The sequence below is a fragment of the Typopeltis vanoorti genome, chromosome 8 (assembly GCF_054136105.1).
Source record: "Typopeltis vanoorti isolate ZY-2024b chromosome 8, IOZ_Tvanoo_1.0, whole genome shotgun sequence".
Taxonomy (NCBI): domain Eukaryota; kingdom Metazoa; phylum Arthropoda; class Arachnida; order Uropygi; family Thelyphonidae; genus Typopeltis; species Typopeltis vanoorti.
In genome coordinates this window covers 78,976,765-78,996,319 of record NC_143556.1, presented here as the reverse complement: position 1 = coordinate 78,996,319, position 19,555 = coordinate 78,976,765, and the positions used below count along the sequence as shown (strand labels likewise).

Here is a 19,555-nt window from a genome sequence, read left to right as displayed (position 1 = left end):
GGCTTCTTTAATAAATCGGGAGCGGAAGTCCTCCTCTATATAAGGAATTGTGCTTCTATCCCACTGTATGACATGGTTCGTTCTTGAGAAGTGAAAAGCTAACCCCGATTTTTCTTCTCTGTTATTATTGACATCACCGTTGTGTTCTTTTTGTCTAATTTCAAGGCTCCTTGGAGTCTGGCCGATATAATTCAAGCCACACAAGCAGGGTATGTTGTAAACTCCAGCATATTTGAAGAAAGGATGGTTATCTATTGGAGATCTTAAGAATTGTCTAATCATTTCTGTAGGTTTAAAGGCCACTCTTATTTTATGTAGTCTAAGGAGTCTTGCAATCTTATTCGAAACTGTCCCTAAGTATGGAATGACAATGGTAGAAATATAACGTATGTCATCTCATTGTCTTTGTGGGGGGGTCAAAGAAAAGTATCTTGTGGACGAATCTTCGAGGAAATCCATTCATGGTAAGGTTGTTAGATATCAGAGATAGTAACAATTCCTTATATAGAGGAGGACTTCTGCTCCTGATTTATTAAAGAAGCCACAGCAGTTGCCTGCTGTACACAAAACCTTAACAGAAACCAAGGACTAATCTTGCCCATGATCTGGAAGACCCTTATCAGATCTCTTAACTCACCAGGACTGAATTACAGTGCCAACCACAGAACGTTCCTAAATAACAAGTGAGATCATGCACGCTCAATGCATGTTTTGTACGTGGTATGTTTTTTTGTCTAATATAATTTGAATCGGTTGATTATAGTTTGTAACAGTTTTTTTACTTTTTAGTACCTTATATCAGTTATGTACCCTGAAGATGCCATCAGCCTTAGTTGGTGAAATTAGTTGGTAAAGCATAGTTGTTTATTATATGTACTTGATCAATATAGTCCCATTAGAAGTCTTTTTATAACTGTTATGGTCAAGAAAATTAACATTTTTTAAAAGACTAGGATGCCTGGCCAGGAGTAATCAGAAAGTTCGGGTATGGAGAAAGCAATGAACGTGGCGAAAGACTGCTAAACTTCTGCCCAAATAATAGACTAACAATAACCAACACTCTCTTTAAACATCCAAAACCCCAAAGAAAATGAACATGGATATCACCAGACAGACAAACCAACAATATGATATACTATATTATTGTAAACCAAAGATGGAAATCAAGTATCCTAAACTGCAGATCCTTCTCTGCAGATTGTGGATCAGACTATAAGCTAGTATTAGCAAACCTAAGAATAAAGTTAAAAAAAAAAAAAAGCACTTTTAGAGTCAAAAGGAGACTGAATGTAAAAAAAACTACAAGACAACAATATTCTAAGAAAATATCAACTAGAATTATCAACATCGAAGAACATTGGTGCAAATTAAAGGAAATAATATTAAATTCGGCAGAAAAAACAATTGGTTACACAGAAAGAGAAATTAAAAAGGATTGGATCTCAAATGAAGTAAAAAGTTAAGCGATCAAAGGAAGAGCATGGAACTAAAACAGAATTATAACAGAAATTAATATAATAGATTAACCAGAGAAATTAGAAAACTAGTTAAAAGAGACAAGAATAACTGATTAGAAGAAAAATTCAAAATGGCAGAAAAGCTATCAAAAGAAAATAACCTTCATGGATTATATAAACAAATAGACCAAATTAGTAAGACATGGACAACAAAAATTATAATGATCAAAAACAAAGAGGGACAACTAATTGAAAGTAAAACAAAAAGAATGGCCAGATGGGAAGAATACTTCAAAGATTTATATAATACAATCAGCTCCCAGGATATTACGATTCCAGCCACTGAAATGGAAGAGGAAACAAATATCTTTACCAAAGAAATAATAGCACACAGCATAGAAAAACTCAAAACTAGAAAAGCGCCTGGCATTGATCAAATACATGCAGAATTCTTAAAAGCAGGAAAGGAACAACTTTTGGAACCATTAAAATCATTATTTGAAAGGAGCTACAAAAACGAAGCAGTGCCTGCTGATTGGACCAAATCAGTCATAACTCATATATACAAAAAAAGGAGATAAAACAGAATGTAATAATTACAAAGGCATTAGCCTCTTCAGTATTCCAAGTAAGGTTTTTATGAAAGTACTCCAAAAACAAATTTAGCCATATATAGAAATGGCACTAGGAGAAGAACAAGCCAGTTTCAGACCAGGGCGAAGCACAATTGATCAACTATTCACCTTAAGACATCATCATCAAATTCCTGACATTTACCCTCAACGGATGTACAGGATATGATTGTACTACAAGAAAAATTTATATCATTACTAACTTCCTACCTACAATTTTCTGCCAAATCAATATGTTACCTGTCAAAGCTACAACATTGTCAGATCTTATATTTATATATCTATCTTCTAAGGCACTTTTTACCGTATCAATCCACCTATATTTTGGTCTTCCTCTAAGTCTTTTTCCTTCCAACCTGGCAGAGAACACTTGTTTGGCTAATCTTTTCTCGCCTATTCTGTTTAAATGACCATACCACCTGAGATTGGCTCTGCTAACGCATTCCTGGATGCTGACAATGTCAAGTTCTTTCCTAATATCCTCATTTTTAATATGATATTGCCATTGATGCCATCTGTTCACGCCCCTAATCTTTCTCAGGACTCTCATATCTGCGGTCTCTAGTCTCTGGTCTAGTGTTTTACTTCTGACCCAGCTCTCAGATCCATAAGTCAAAATTGGTTTGAACACTGTCTTGTATATAGCTAATTTAGTGTTTTGATTAATTTCTCTCTTATTCCATATAAATTTATTCAGTTGACTTCCTACCATACCAGCTTTGTTGATTCTGCTGTCTATTTCCATATTTAATTACCATCTTCACTAAAAATCGTGCCTAAGTAGCTGAAATGTTTTACTTGTTCTATAGGTTCTCTATTCACAATCTATTTTCCAGCCTATTTTCATTATCTTTGTCTTGTTATTGCTGACCTTCATACCATATCTATCACAACAGTTATTCAATTTAGTCAGGGAATCTTGTAGATTTGTAGCGGATTTATTTGGAACTATAACATCATCCGCATAAAGCAAGGAGCTGACATTAACGTCTCCAATTTTGATATCAGGTTTAATATTTTCCTTCCTAATGTAATCCATATAGATAATGAATAACAGAGGGGATAATGTACATCCTAGTCTGACACCAGATTTAATATTAAACCATCTCCCTGTACTTCCTTCAGTTCTAACTGCTGACTTACAACTCAAATAAAGACTAAGTATTGCTTGATATAATGCCCCACTGACACCATACAACTGTAGCATTTTGAATAGCTTCTCTCTTCGCACCTTGTCATATGCTTTTTCCAGATCTACAAAACTTAAATACAGATCTTTGTTATATTCCCATGACTTTTCAACTATTTCTCGTAAAGTGAATATCTGATCCTGACAGCCTCTATTTGGCCTGAATCCAGCTTGTTCTTCACCAAGCTTTTCTTCCACAATCCTTCTCAAGCGTTTCTCAAGTATACTGGCATAAATCTTATCAGCAACACTCAGTACACAAATACCTCTGTAATTCTCACAACCAGTTTTATTTCCCTTTTTATATATGGGTATTATGAGAGCTCTACTCCATCTGGAATTTGTCCTTCTGTCCAGTCCCTCTGAACTATGCAGTGTAGCCACTGTAAAACTTCATACGTCCATACTTGAGCATTTCTGGTCTAATATCATCTACTCCAGCTGCCTTTCCACATTTCAGACTTTTGATGGCTTTTTTTTCTACTTCAAGCATGGATATGTATTTCTGATTCCATGCCTGGTCAGCATTTTTATCACGGGACTGTCATCACTGCTACTTTCATTTAGTAATTTTTCGAGGTAATTACTCCATACTTCAAGGATATCTTTTTCTCCAGTTTTCATATCACCTTTATCATCTCTAATTCCTTTTACAGCACTCTTTCCTCCATTTCTGAGCTTCTTCAACAACTTCCAGAATATCTTGCCACCTTCTTGATATTTATTTCCTATGTTCTTACCGAAGTCCTCCCATGACTTTTGTTTTGCCAGTTTTACACACTGTTTAGCTTTCTTACATTTGTCTCTACATTCTCTAAGAGCACAATCTGACTTATTTGCCAGGAACTTTTGATATGCTTTCTTCTTTTCCTTCACTGCTTCTTTAACTTCCTGTGTCCACCAGGGAGTTCTGATTTTTCTATCCTTGCAGACAACCTCACCACATGCCTCTCTGGCAGAATCAATCAATGTTTTCTTCAGAGCTTGCCACTGAATCTCCAAGGTTTGATTCCTGTTCTTAAACTCTTTCATTTTTTTTCTTGAATGATGTTTGTATATTTTAGTCTACAGTTCACATCTGAGAGCTGCTCAAATTTTATTTGCTTTAAAACTTTCTTACATGTTCTTCTTTTCAATATGAAATTCAGTTTTATCCTGCTTAAGACTAAATGGTGATCACTTCCAATTTCAAATTCTCTGTACACTCTGGTGTTCTGCACCAGAGAGAAAACATCACTATCAACAATAATATAGTCAATAATAATATAATCAATGAGACTTTTCTTATTCCTTACCTCTTCTCTCCATGTGAATTTGTGCACATTTTTATGTTGGAACATGGTGTTAGTAATAACCAGTCCATGTCCTGAGCAGAAATCCTACAGGTATTTGCCATTATTATTAGCTTTGCTCTTTTCTCCAAATTTTCCCAAAATATTTTTGCATGTCTGACAATCATTTCCTACTCTGCTATTTAGATCCCCAACAAGGACCAACTTTTCCTTTTTCATTGTGTCGTTTGCTTTTTCTACAGCCTCAAAAAATTCTTCCACTTCTACCTTAGTAGAACCTTCTGTGGGACCATAGACACAAATAAGTCTCATTGTTCAATTCCTCATTCTGATATTTGCCCACCTCACTCTACTTGAAATTGCCTGCCATTCAAGAAGATTAGCCTCGCATTTAGTGTTGAATATTATGGCTACGCCTTCTTTTCCTTGATTGTCATTGCCTGAATATAACATTTTGTATTTATTGCTCAGAAAGATCTCACCAGTTTTGGTCTTTCTTGTTTCGGTCACCCCTATTATGTCGATCTGGTACTTATCTAATTCCTCAGCTAGCTCCATTTCTTGCTATTCAGACTTCTTATGTTGATAGTACCAATCTTGAACTCTGGTGATGTTGAGTTGGGGTGGGTTTTTAGGATTTGTTCAATAGCTGACTTTTTGCTGTTCACCCTGGTTCCCTGGTGAAAACAACGGGGGCCTAGTTTAACTGGACGACGCCCCAGCCAGCATGAAATTCTATCATGCTGTACCATCATTTAATATTGTGGTTTAAGCCAATAAGAATACAATTTGGATGGCTAAATCCCAAATTGCCAACCCATCCTCGTTCATTCAGTATCCAGGTAGATGCCTAACAGGGTGCACCACAAGAAGGTGAGAATTGGACATTAGGTCAGAAGCCCTGTTCGGCTCTCCACATTCATTTAAAGGCTATGTGGAGGTCTCCTCTCAGTTATACAGCTTTGACCCTTAAGTACCTTACAACAGCTAATAGAAAAGACACTAGAGTACAACCAAAGTTGCTGCATAAATTTTATAGACTTTCATCAGTCATTTGATTCAATCTGTAGAAGAGAATTAAGGAAAACTATGGAAGAATTTGGAATTCCCAACAAAACCATAAGAATAATAAAGAATCTGTATGAGAAATCTGAAAGTGCAGTATGGATGGAGGACACCTTAACCAACTATTTCCACACAGAGAGTGGAGTAAGACAGGGATGCAATCTGTCACCAGACCTGTTTAATCTTACACTGGAAGAAGTAACCAATAAGGCTTTAAACAATGAAGACTCCGGAATCAAAATATATGGGGAAAATGTGACAAATTTAAAATTTGCAGACGACATTGCATTATTTGCAAGCACAGAAGAAAATCTACAGCGAATTTCTGATAAAATAAAGGAGGAGTGTATAAAATCTGGATTAAACATAAATATAGACATAACAAAAATTATGCAAATAGGAAAAAGAAGCACCTATCTGAAAATTGAAATTGATAGTAAGAATCTAGAGCAGGTAGAAAAACTTCACCTACCTTGGAGGAGTTATTGAGCAATGGTGAAATTATAAATGATATGAACAGACGAATCAGTCAAGTATCCCAAACGTTTGGATGAATTAATAAAATATGGAAGTCAAGAGACATCAAAGAAGTAACAAAAGTAAGAATCTATGAAACAATGGTCCTCCCAATACTCCTCTATAGAAGTGAATGCTGGAATCTCAAAAAGGCTGAAGAGAAAAAATTATTAGTTATTGAAATGGGTTGGCTAAGAAGATTACTTGGAGTATCTCTGCTGGATCGACTAAGAAATGAAGACATAAGGAAACGACTAAAACAATAAATAACAATAATAGGCAAAATCCAAGAAAGAAGACTGTGATGGTTTGGCCATGTGACCAGAATGGAAACAGAAAGACTACCAGCTAAAGTCCTGAATACCATGATGGAAGGTAAAAGATCCAAAGGACTGCCCAGAATTAGATTGATAGACAAAATAAAAGAGCACCTGAAAACCAAATCACAACAAGCGACACCAAACTGGACAGAATTGTTTGGACTCTCCCGGGACAAACAGAAGTGGAAAGAGTTCATTCGGCCTCATCATCATCCACATAGATGATGGAAGGGAGAAGAATATGCACTAATATGATTCTGAAACACAACATTTTATGATTATTTATGATCGTTTCTTTCCTTCTTAGTTTTAAGGCTCATGACTGTTTCTGTTTCCCATATTTTACTAAATTATTTTAAATTTGATATGAAGAAAGAGAGAAGTCTTTTGTGTAGAAAGGAAGAGGTGGGAATAGAGGGCCAGATGAGGAGATGAATTAGCCTGAAATCTGGAAGAAGTAGTATAAATAGATGGAAAGTCATTAGGTGCAGTTTGTGTGTAAGCACCTATTTGATTCATTTTGTAAATTACTTTAGAACTCAGGCTGAATGAATTATTAGTTGTATTATTATTATTTGAGAACCTCTGTGGAGTTATTAAAACTAAATGTGGTGGTGACCCACTCTAACCATTATTTACACAATATTATTAGTTGGTGAAAGTTATCACTTTGTGAATACCTCTCACCAACTGGAAGAAGACTTGACATCCCATAACATACTTTGGTGAGCTGATTAATCCAAGGTCAATGATCTTTGTCTGCCTTCTGTTACATATTGCCCAAGGTAGTTGTCTCTCAAAAACTGGAGAAATGTATTCTCTTTGTTCTCCAGGTACTACTCTTCATTACATTCTATATTACCATAAATAAAATCACCCATAATGATGCTCTTCTCTTAATTGCTAGGGTAATTTGCCTATATATTTCATCGTGTCCACCTGTACCTCACACCATACTCGCACTTAACTACTGCCCGCCCCCTTCATCTCTACTTTGGATAGGCATAACTCCTCTGTTCCATTAACAGCACTCCTCCTATCATTCTGCTCTAGTTGTCTTCAAAAAAAATGTCATTTCCTTCCATCTCTTTTCTGTCATGATGTCATTCTCGTCCAATGCCTCATTTATTTTGGTAAATTAGACAAATGAACTTCATCAATGCAACAATTTCATTCTTCTTATTTTGGATACTTCAGGCATTCATGAACAAATAAATTTAACAGATCCTTTCTGAGTAAATCCTGCCAACATCACTTTTCAGATGTAACTCCTTAATACTCACCTCTTCATCAGCCATTCCTCCCTAGCACCACTGATCCTACAATCCTCCACACACACACAAGCCCGCCACAATCCTTTCTTGTGTACTCATGCAGTGTCTCTCTGTGTGCCTTGATCCCACCCCCATCTATTCAAATTCCTGTTCTTTCACCTCTCCACTCTCCATTTGAACTCTCTTATCCTAATTTCCTCCTCTTTCTCAAAACTTCTGTTCCCTGCAGTCATTACTTTCCCTTCCAGCAACAACCTCCAGCTGACTCACACCCAAACTATTTAAATGCAGTCTGTCTCCCTTATATAGTTTCATTTATTCCTCAAATTCTTCCCACATGTTTTTGCAAGACAATCCTTTCTCTTCACACAGCTCTGCTAGAATACTATTCATGATCTTTGCTCACTATCTCAACTTGCCACTATCATGTGTAGACAGCCTCCTTGTTTGGAGGCTGTCTATTTGTTCCTGCTACTACAACTACCAACTCTTTTTTCTTGCTTACTCCTCTTATCCAACACCTCAATCACTCTGCTCGTTCTACAGAGCCACTTCCAAATAATTTGTTACCTCTTTCACATGACTATCATTCTTTCCATTCTTCCTCACTCTTCCATGTACAGGGTGTCCCATAAATTTGTAAATATTTCAATAATTTATAAAAATTGGAAAAAAATGATATGTTAGAGTGTAGTTTGCATGAAAATGAATCGCAAGGAGGGGATTTTTTTTTTATGGGAAAAAAATTAGTTCAAAATTTCGCCGATAGAGGGTGACCCCAGTGATGACAATCAGAATGGCATTGAAAATTTATTTATTTATAAGCAGGAAACCTGTTACATATCACTACAGTAAGTGTTCAGCATGTCTGCTAGCACAAGCAGTTACATGCAGTAAGCAGGTGAGAATGCCATTTACAGAAGCGTGGATCATATCTGGGTAGATGCAAGCAATTTTGCAGTGAATGGCATCGTTTAAATCCGCTAAGGAAGATGGGCTGCTCAGGTACACTTGGGACTTTAAATATCCCCACAACCCAAAATCTACTGGTGTCAAGTCCAGGGCCTGAAGGGTTATGCGGAGTTGCAATCCAATGAGCCGTTCTTGATGAAAAACTGCTTCATGGGAAATGTGATATGAGATTGTGCCTCATCCTGCATGAATGTGACTGTGCAAAGAACATTTATTCCCTGCAAACATGGTACCACGTTTTTGCTTAGCAGTTGTACTGGGCATTTACTGAGCACTTCTTCCATCCTCTTGTTGCACATGGCTCTTCAAAGAAAAAAGGGACCCACAATGATGGATTCAGTAAAGTCACACTAAACAGTGAATCGCAAACTGCTCCTGTCTGTGTAGGCATGTGGATTGTTGTGCACCCAAATTTGGCAGTTGCCTTACATCATGTTGCCTTATGTCAAGAATTTCAACAGACAAAGTGGTTATGTTGCTCCTCGAATACAATGTAAAAGTGGCTTTTTTACCTTTACAAAAAAAATCAAAATTCCTACATCCACCAAAACCTCCACATCATCCAATGAAAAAACTAGGTATCTATAAGATTCATGCTCTTGTGTCATTTATTATGTAGGCCAGCAGGAAGGTCAGGTGAGATCCGCATGTCTGAACGTGTAAAAGATGTTGAAAAAAGAAGAGAGCATAAATCAGACCTGGCATCATTGGCTCAAATTAAAACCTCAAGCCTCTTACTCAGCTTACACCACAGCCCATGATCACTAGGGAAAAAAAAAAAAAAAAAAAACTCTAAAAGCAGGCTTTGTAAGGACAAAATTGCACTAAGCTTGTCTCATGCTTAAATGACAATCAATCAACCCTTGTGTGCATTTGCCAAGGCTGTTGAGAAATACTTCTGTCCTACTGTTTTTACATCTCACTCTCTCTCTCATCCTCATGGAACAAAAGCAACATCTACAGATAGGGTAGGCCTCTTGACATTACATTAGTCTTCTTAAGTTCTTTAGACACCCAAGGCAAATTTGCCATTTACGGTGTGCTTTCTGTGATCTTTTGTCAGAATGACACCACAAAAATACTCAATAGTAGCATCTCTATACTAAGAGTTTTGTCTGGAGAATACTCATCTTGTATAACTTCTACAAACTGTAATACTCATCTGGTATCTATCCACTAGCATGGAAGCAAATTTTTATCCAGTCTGTTGATAAAGAGGGAGATAAAAGTTGGCCACCAAATTATCATTCCATTAACCTCATCTCAATACATTCGAAAGTGATGGAGAAAGTCATCAAGAGCCATCTTCATTGGTGATCCCCAATATGTGTTGGACCATTATATCTTGATATAATGATATATAGGTCTTGATAATCTGTGTATCAGGTGTTGTGGTTAAGTTGTTGGAGAAGCTTGTGAGAACTGGGATCCAGAGTTGGGTTGACAACAATAGTATTATCTTTTATGGACAGCATGGATTTGCTAAAGGGAGGTCATGTTTTAGTAATCGACTTACTTACTACAATAAAGTGACCGCTTCCTTGGACAGAGGAGAAGGATACACAGTAATATATTTAGATTTTGCAAAGGCTTTTGATAGAGTACCTCATGATAAATTGATAGTCAAACTAGAGCAGATGGGGTTGGATATTAGATTAGTGCATTTGATTGGAGACTGGCTATCTGATAAGTATCAACAAGTTGTGTATGGGGGAACGATGTCCAGGAAAAGGAAAGTCACTAGTGGAGTGCCTCAGGGGTCTGTTTTGGGGTCATTACTCTTTAACTTGTATATTAACAATATAGGTGAAGATTTGGATGGAGATATTCAGTTGTTTGCAGATGATGCAAAGTTGGGACGAGCCATGAAGATGTTGTGGCCTTACAAGAAGACTTGAATAAATTGAGTGATCGGGCATGAAAATGGAGATGTGAGTTCAATGTTGCAAAATGTAAGGTTTTAAAATTTGGAAAACAAAGATGGGATGCAGAATTTATGCTTGGTGAGGATATATTGTTGGAGGTGGAAGAAATAAGAGATCTGGGGATGATAGTGGCTAAGGATCTGAAATTTAGGGGACACATAGCCAAAATTGTGAAGACAACACAAAGGCTTCTGGGAATGATGCAGAGGACATTGACGTGTAGAAGTAGGGAGATTCTTGTTCCATTGTTTAAGGTTTTGATTAGGCGACACATGGACTATTGTGCCCAGATTTGGTCACCCGGTTTTCAGAAGGATGAAGAGATGTTGGAAAGGGTCCAAAGGCGATTGACTAAGGTAGTTTCTGACCTCTGGAATGTCGAGTATGAGGAAAGATTGAGAAGATGTAATTTGCAGAGTCTGGTGGACAGGAGGAAGAGGGGAGATATAATAGAGACCTACAAGTTGGTAAGGGGTTGTTATAGGATCAATGGTGGAGAAGTTCTACAGAGAATAGTAGGGGAGAACCAGAGGTCATCCCTGGAAACTGTATAAAGAGGGTGTGACTAGGAGAATGAGAGGCAGGTTTTTTTCGTGCAGAGTTGTGAATGATTGGAATGCCTTGCCTGAGAGTGTGGTGTCTGCAAGGAGTTTGAATGTGTTCAAGGCATGGTATGATGAGCTGTGTGTGTGATAAAAGGACCTCTCAGATGAGTCTTTGACTCCATGAGGTCTTGCGGTAATAATAATAAATTATTGTTTTCTAGAAGATCTCCTCACTAATCTTACCCACCTTTGAACACATGCCCTGGAAAATTTGGAAAAACTCATGGTTGGTCTTGATAATTTGAGAGAATTTGAGTCTGGTATTGCAACCTTCTTACCAAGCTACCATCTTATGGTCTTCCTTATACCCTTTGTTTCTGGATTTCCAGCTTCCTATCTGATCATTCATTGTGCATCATGGTAGTTTTTTCCTCTGATTTCTGTTAGTGCTAAGATAATCCATGGTTCTGTGCTTTCCTTCTATACTTTTCTTCTTATATATCAGTGAGCTTCTCTGCACTAACTTCCATCCTATTCATAGTTTTGCTGATGACGATACACTCAACTGCATTCCTAAGACCTTAGTGCTTAGATGACTCACGCTTCAAGATCTTCTCTGGTCAATGACTTAAACACAGATCTTCTGGCCATTTTCAAATGGGTGAAAATAATTTCCTATCCTATTATATCCTTCTTGTCTGCCCTAGGATGGGTTGAGCCCCCTCCTAATGAGTGGTTATTGGCATATTAATGCAGCTAGTTCGCCATTCCTCTGCTGCATCCACTAAGGGCGATATTCATGACTGTAATCTGTGTGTGTTCATGAGGCCGGTTTGCCTGCTTGCAGATGAAAAACCACAGATAAACTGGGGAGGGGGGGGGCCCTGCTGTCCGCACCCAAGACCAATTAATGTGGCTATGGCTGAGGAAGATCCTTGAGCTCCTCACTCGTCGACAGGAATCGAACCTAAGACACTTCTTCTCCAGGCATATGGTTGCGAAGCACATAGCTACTAGGCTAACCGCATGGAAAATAATTTAGTAAACTTTAATGCTAGCAAAACACGATACTGCCTTATTTCTTGGAAGTAAGATCATGCCTCACTATCCCTCAATTTTGATAATACTTTGCTTACCAAATGATCAGATTTCTCTTCTTAGGCTTGACTTTCAAATCTAGCCTATCCTGCCATAAAATATCCATAGCCTCTTTAGCTTCCAAAAAGCTTGGTATTATATTTTATTGTAAACATTACCCCTTTTCTGCTCATCTCCTAGCACTTTATAAATCTTAAATCTATCTGACCATAGAATATTGTTATCAGATTTGGGGTGGTATGCCAAAAATCTCTCTCAGAATGCTTGATTTTATCCAGAAAAGAGCTTTTGCCTAATAGATAATACTTCTCTGGACTCCCTCCAGTTGTTTACTGGCAGATGCTCTGTTTCTGCATTATGTCTTTTCTATAGGTATTTACATGTACACTATTCCACTGAACTCCATTGTCATTCCTTCACTTTCCTTTAATCATGTATAAACATGGGCAGCTGCTGGTCAACATCCATGCCCCGTTCAGTTTCAGGATCATAGAACCAACTTCTCAACCTTTTCCTTTATTTCCTATACCCCCTCTCCTTTGAATGTACTATTTTTGGTAATTCATACAACCTCTAGGTTTTCAAGAAACAGGTTTCCAGAAACTAACAGATTCTTTCCTTTCTTCTCTCTGATCACTTGGCTCCCTTCTCCCCACAGCACTGTCGAGTTATACAGAATCAGATGTTTCCTCAGTATTTTCATCATTGCAGACAAAATTATTTATTAAGGTGACCATGTTAGTGCTAAACCTAGAAATACTGTTATTAATTATGTTCTAGTTGGCAGCTAGAAGAACTCTTTCTAAGAACTTTTTCAGTCAAGATGAAAAGTCATGAAATGTGTGTATTCCATCGTGAAATGTGTGTATGGATTTTTCCCCAGCAACTACTTGTGCCTTGACATGCTTAGAGGAAAATTCAGAAGTGATATTGGTTAGTTTTAGTAGAGAGAGAGAGAGATTATCTATTTCAAAGACTGTCTCCTCCTCTTTCTAGATAACAATAAGAATTTCTTAGGGAGGTTTTTCATGCATCCACAAATGTGAGAATAGTATTTTAAGGTTGGATGAATTTGGGATTTATATAGTTTTGGGGGTGTAGGTGAGAAGTTATAAATTAAAAGGTCACCAGTTTTTTAGGCTAAGGAAGCATGAGGGGGGGGGGTGCACACATCCTAGGAAAGGCTAGAGTCATATTCATGTTTAGACGTAGTTTAATGCTTCTATCATTTCATCTCTGTCACAGACAGTGTTTTTGGGATAGTATGTAACAGTACAGTGTACCAGCATCTTTATTAAGAGTGATGTTTGATATATAGATGTGGTATGTTTAGAAATCTGTAATATTCAATAATTTTTTTATACATTTACCTAATATGAGAATAAATTTAGTTTATTTAATGAAATTGACTTTTTTTGTTTTTTAGGTATTTGCTATAGATTTTTTTAAATTTTTTATTTCCGATGTAAAATTTTAATGCAAATATAAAATAGGTTCTCACATTTGAACTTGCTGCAGTAAAGATACTATTTGTTTTTATTTGATTCTGCATGTAGTGTTTAAGGCATCGTCCTACATGGGGAAAGGCCTTTCCCCAAATACGGATGTTGATCAGCAGATGCTCTGTTTTTATGTAATTAGAGAAAAGTAGAGGAATAATATCCTGTTCAATAGAACAGTACCCGTGAAAATAAAGAATAAAAAGCCAGTTAAGAAACTGAGTAACTGCAAGAAAGTTGTTAGAGGTAATTTGTGAGAAAGCAGTCATCTATTAAGTTGATTGCTCTCTTCTGGATAACATTGAGTATTCTCTGAGAGGTTTTTAGTGAACCACCTCAGATGTGAGAACTGTATTCTAAAGTCTGGTGGATTTGGAATTTATTTATTGTCAGAATTTGTGTTGGTAAGAAGTAGCATTTTGAATTAAAGAGGTCAGAGTTTTTTTGGAGGATGTGGGTTTGTGTTTGTACACATACCAGCCACTGAATTAGAAACTTTTATTTAATACAGTGGTTTCCATATAGGCATGCGGAAAGTTCCTGCCAGACTATCTTAGGACAGTTATGCCTCTTAGACAAGCAAAGTTGGTTATTTTTCCACTGATTAAACACCTGAGATATCTCACCTTTTGAGAAGAAACCAGTCAGCTCTGCTGTTTTTAAAATCATGACTCCAGCCAGATGGGCACCAGCAATAAGCCCTTTATTGAACTCCAAAAGCATTCTTGATGTATAGAACACATGGTGACGCACGTGACCAAGTATTTTGCATGTACGCTGCATAAGTGACATTTATGTACATCTGCATAAAGCTTTCTAATTCAGTGGCCAGTATGTGTACTATAGGCTAAATGTGAAAGTTGACCGAAGAAATGAAACTGATTTTGGGAGATCATAATATTACTGAAAGTAAGGAGAGGGAAGTGAAGAGAGATCTCCCCCCCCCCTTCAAAATGACATCAGATTGTGTTTCAGTGGATCATTGAAAATTTCAATGATCTACTGAAACATTGATCAGATCACTTTTACTGCACTTGAGAATGGTAAGGAGATTAATGTTTAAGAATTAGTTATGGAAGAACATGAAGTTTCAATCATTACTGTACTAGAAGGTTTGTTGAATGGAGAGTATACTGTTATCATCAAACCTATGGATAGGATTTGAGGTCAGTGAAACAAGGTCATTAATGTATAGGAGAAAGATCTGCATAATGAAAGTACACAACTCTGAAGCACTCGGGCATTAGTGGGGGAAATATCTGAAGTCAAGAAAGCATCTTTCAGGCCAGTCAACATTCATATGCAGTGGCCAGTATGTGTATGTATTATTATTATGTTATTAACCTTTTAAATAACTCCAGAAAAGTTTAGAGAGCTCATGTGGTCATTCACATGTGGTCATGTGGTGAATGACCTGGTTTGGATGGAAGCTGGTTCAAAAATGTTTGAACCAGCTTCTACTTATGTTCTTTGAACAACCTTCTCCATATTGTTTTCCCCAATAATTACAACCTCCAGTGTCAAGAACAGTATTCTTTTTTTTTTTTTTTTTTCAGATTGCATGTGCACAGACACACATGTGATTACATTGTTTTATGAGTTTTGTGATCCTTTTTGAATGGGGTTGGTGAATCACAATAGAGGAAATTAGTGACTCAGTTGTAAAGTGTGAAAAGCAGTCGATATATAATAGGTTGGGTGAATGACCACATGTGTTCTCTAAACTTTTCTGGGGTTATTTAAAAGGAGAATAACATAATAATAATAATAATAAGCTAACTCCTCTTTATTCCCTTATAGGCAGTAGGCAAGGTCTTTTAACCCTATCTAGCTTTGGAGACAGTGGGCAGCTCAGTCTCCACTGGTAGCCAATCAGAGATAGCAGGCCCATGTCTATCTAATTATAGGTGGCAACCAATGAAGCAGCTGGCAAACAAGTGCTGCCATCTTTTGGTACCTAACCCTAACAGGATATGTTACTGTCTGAAATAATGTGGGTTCTATAGTCAATTTTCTTGAGTTTATGGGATGAAAAATCAGAGTTTCCAGGAGGAAAAAACCTACTTACCCATACCAGAGATTGATTAACTCAGGAAATGGTCAAAGAAAGGCTTAGAAAAAGTTCCTCCATCGACGACTAGACTTGAGCCATTAGTCTATCTTCGGACAGCCTAGTGCAGAGGATGCAAGCGGCACTTCCACTGAGCTAGACAGGCCTGTGAATAAGATTGGATAAGATTTGCTGTGCATTCAGAATAGTAGAATCTACATTGGTAGCCACTAATTAATTTTGATGGGCTTCCAGCCAGATAGACATTTTCCATCATTTGCAAGGTAATTTAGTTGAGAATAACGAAACAATAATACACATACCGGCCTCCGAATTAGAACCTTTATGCAGATGTATGTAAACGTCATTTACATAGTGTATGTGCAAGATACTTGATCATGTGCAGCACCATATGTTCTAGGTAACTATTTAAGAATGTTGCTGTTCAGTAATCATCAATAGTGTTGTTCACAATGTGGTAAAAACAAAGGATCTTTAGGAGTTCGATAAAGGACTTATTGCAGGTACCTGTCTGGCTGGAACCACAATTTTGAAAATAGCAGAACTAGACTGGTTTCTCAATTGTGAGATATCCTGGGCATTTAATCAGTCGTAAAATAACCAACATTGCTTGTCTAAAAGGTGTAACTGTGGCTCTGTGAGGAACGAGATTGACATCATCTGAGAGGGCTTGTATGGACAAACAGAACTTCTTGTGTGCAGCATTTAGTGAAGGATGCACCTGACCCATGTCTCACTGAACTACGTGAATGGAATTGAAGAGGATAGGTTGCATGCCTATAGAGCAGGGGTAGCCAACTATGATATGAACTGTAATTTCTTTCTAGATGCTGGACACATACTTTTCCACTCAGCTGAGGAAGATAAAATTAAACAGATGGCTGTTTAAAACAGCAGTTGTTATTAAAATGTTCTCCAGGATAAAATATTAGAATTACACACACACACATACACACAATATAATTTCTGCTTACAGAGATTATGCTCTATATATATTAGTATTATTTCTTATTTATCTCGGTAGATAGTACTTTGATTTATAATCGGTATATTTGTATTTTAATAGTTTAACAGTACAGTTTTCTTTATTATAAATAATTTTTATTATTCAAAATTAATTTTTGTCTTTCTATATCTTTCAGAATACACAGCGAGTTAAACTGTCTGATCAAGAAGTAATGTTTGATGATGAAACTGCTCAGCTACGATGGTTTCTTTTACCAAGTGAAGCCCAAAAATATTTGCTGAAGGAGGAAGAATATAACTCTGTTAAAAAGTTGCCTTTTTATCCTAGAGCACATTCTTCTTTTGACATTTTTTCAGATCTATTACATGAATCTCTTATTGTAAATACTGACCACCTTGATTCTTGTACTGTAAATACTAAGTGCAGTTCATATGCTGACAACAGTGACAGAAGCAGTGAGAAAGATTTCTCAAGTAGTAGTATAGCTACTAACAATTATAGAACTTGTAACTATACTTCTTTGCTCCCTCAGTGTAATGAGAGAACTAAAACTAGTGAAACATCTTATGAAAATGATAATGGCATAGAAATACTGAAAACAAATATATCATCAGCAGTTGATAAAAATATTCAAAACATTCTGCATGGAACATGTTCAAAGTCATACTTTAAAAATACCATGCCAAGTTTGAATGGTAATTCTGTTCCTTTAAATTGTCAGTGGCATTCACCTCCCAGTAATATCTTTAGGCCATTTCTAAAGGCAAGTAAGTTATAATATTCCACTTTAATTTGTTGAAAATTTAAATTAGTTAAATAATCTGCTACTGGTGTGCAGCAGTAGATCGAAACAAATCTTTAACAAATTGAATCACAACTACTGGATGCTTTGTTAGTATTTCTGGCCCTCTAGTGGGCAACTTTGTTAGGTTGCCCGCTAGAGGGCCAGACGGATGGTTGTGTTTTCAAAGAGCTCCCGAAAGCTAAGTACAATTTTGAGTAAAAATTAGAATATAGGTTAAAATTATAACGTAATACTGCCTAATTTTGTTAGCTTGTTGTGTCTGTGGGATTTTGGTGTGAATTATGTTATTTAATTTAGTATATAACGTTACGTTTCATAGATTTGAATATGGCGCCAATGCGACGTAAGATAATGGCGTCCAAAAATACGACGGCATTGTACAAAAACTATAATGTGAGAGAGTTTGTCCAATGTGATGTGTGTGGAATGTATGCATTCCCGAACGAGGCTGGAATTTGGATCAAAAGTGATAGTGGTGGGAGAATGTGTAGAAAGTGTAAGCAAAGTGAGGAGTTGAAGTATATGTCAGGTAGTGAGATAGTTATGGTTGAAGAAAGCCAGAATTGCCAGAATGTGAGTGAAAATAGTGGCTTGATAGAGAATTGCGATGTACAAGATGGCAATGAGAGCAGTGATCTAAGAAAGAGTGAAAGCAACCATACTGAGAGAGAAAATGGTTTAAATGATAAAAATAATGAGGAATTCTTTGTAGGAAGTGAGATCGCTAGGTTGCGCGCAGTGATACAAAATGTGCAGCGGCAATTAGAGCACCTGCAAAACTCTTTCCAGAGTGATTCGGATAACGTAAAAAAACAGTGCAAGAATGAGAGAGTTTCTGAAATGAAAGAAAGAGTGTTGTATGGTGACTCGTTATTAAGAGGGGTGATAGATGGCAGTGTAACTAAATCGTACTTACCGGGTGCGAAATTTAAGGATGTAAGTGATAGTATTAGAGTGCAGAAACAGAGGGTGAAAGAATTAATAATTGTGGCGGGTACGAATGAATTGAAAGGTGATAAATTTTTTATGAGAGAGGACTTGAAAGTATTGTTAAAGGTAGCGAAAGAAAAGAGTGACAGAGTTAGAGTGGTTAGTCTGTTGCCGTGGTATGACAGAGAGGAGTTTAGGAGGAGGGCCATAATTGCAAATGACATTATGCGTAGGTTATGCAGACAGTGTGGTGTGGAATGAGTTTGAAGGGCGAAAGGACTTATACAAGATGGATGGCCTGCATTTGAATGGACTCGGTGTGTGGAGACTGGAAAGAGTGTTGCTGAATGAAGTGAAAATGGATGTGTAAAACCAGGGAAACTAGAACTACCAAGGAGGGGGGGGGGGAATGGATATGCAGACATCAGTGAGACAGATGAGTGTAAGAATGCATATAATGTACCCGAGCCAGCACTAAGGACAAAAAATGGGAATGGGTCATTTAGAATAACGTATCAATATAGGGATGGGACTAAGGGATCACTGCATTTCATGTATACTAATGCCAGAAGTATTAGGAACAAGAAGGAAGAATTTTTGGCCTTGATTGGCTCTTCCTGGCCACAGGTTATTGGCATTAGTGAAACATGGCTGATGGAAGATTATATAGTTAGTGGGATAGAATGTGTAGGTTATAGTGTGTTTAGGAGGGACAGAGAGAATAAAATGGGGGGAGGGGTATTATTGATGATAGCTGATGAACTGCAGCCAAGGAGAATTGAAGTTGTATCGCAGGATAGTGAAAGGAGCTCATTTGAGGCTATTTGGTGTGAGATTGAGACTGGCAGAATAAAATATACAGTTGGGTGCTGCTATAGACCAGGTGATGGAATAGATGGTGGAGATAGTATGCATAGGGAAATTGATGAAATGAGTGGAAGGAGGGTAATTATTATGGGGGATTTCAACTATGGTAACATTGATTGGAAGGAGGAGAG

General features: G+C 37.1%; 1 protein-coding gene across 1 annotated transcript in view; it reads left to right on the top strand.

Annotated features, from left to right (window-relative positions):
• Positions 1–19,555, top strand: part of LOC150104149 (uncharacterized) — a 295,320-nt gene that overhangs the window by 178,902 nt on the left and 96,863 nt on the right. The window contains exon 14 of the mRNA XM_090396408.1: positions 16,998–17,585. Coding sequence (XP_090252534.1) covers positions 16,998–17,585 — 588 coding nt within the window. The remainder of the gene's footprint in view (positions 1–16,997; positions 17,586–19,555) is intronic.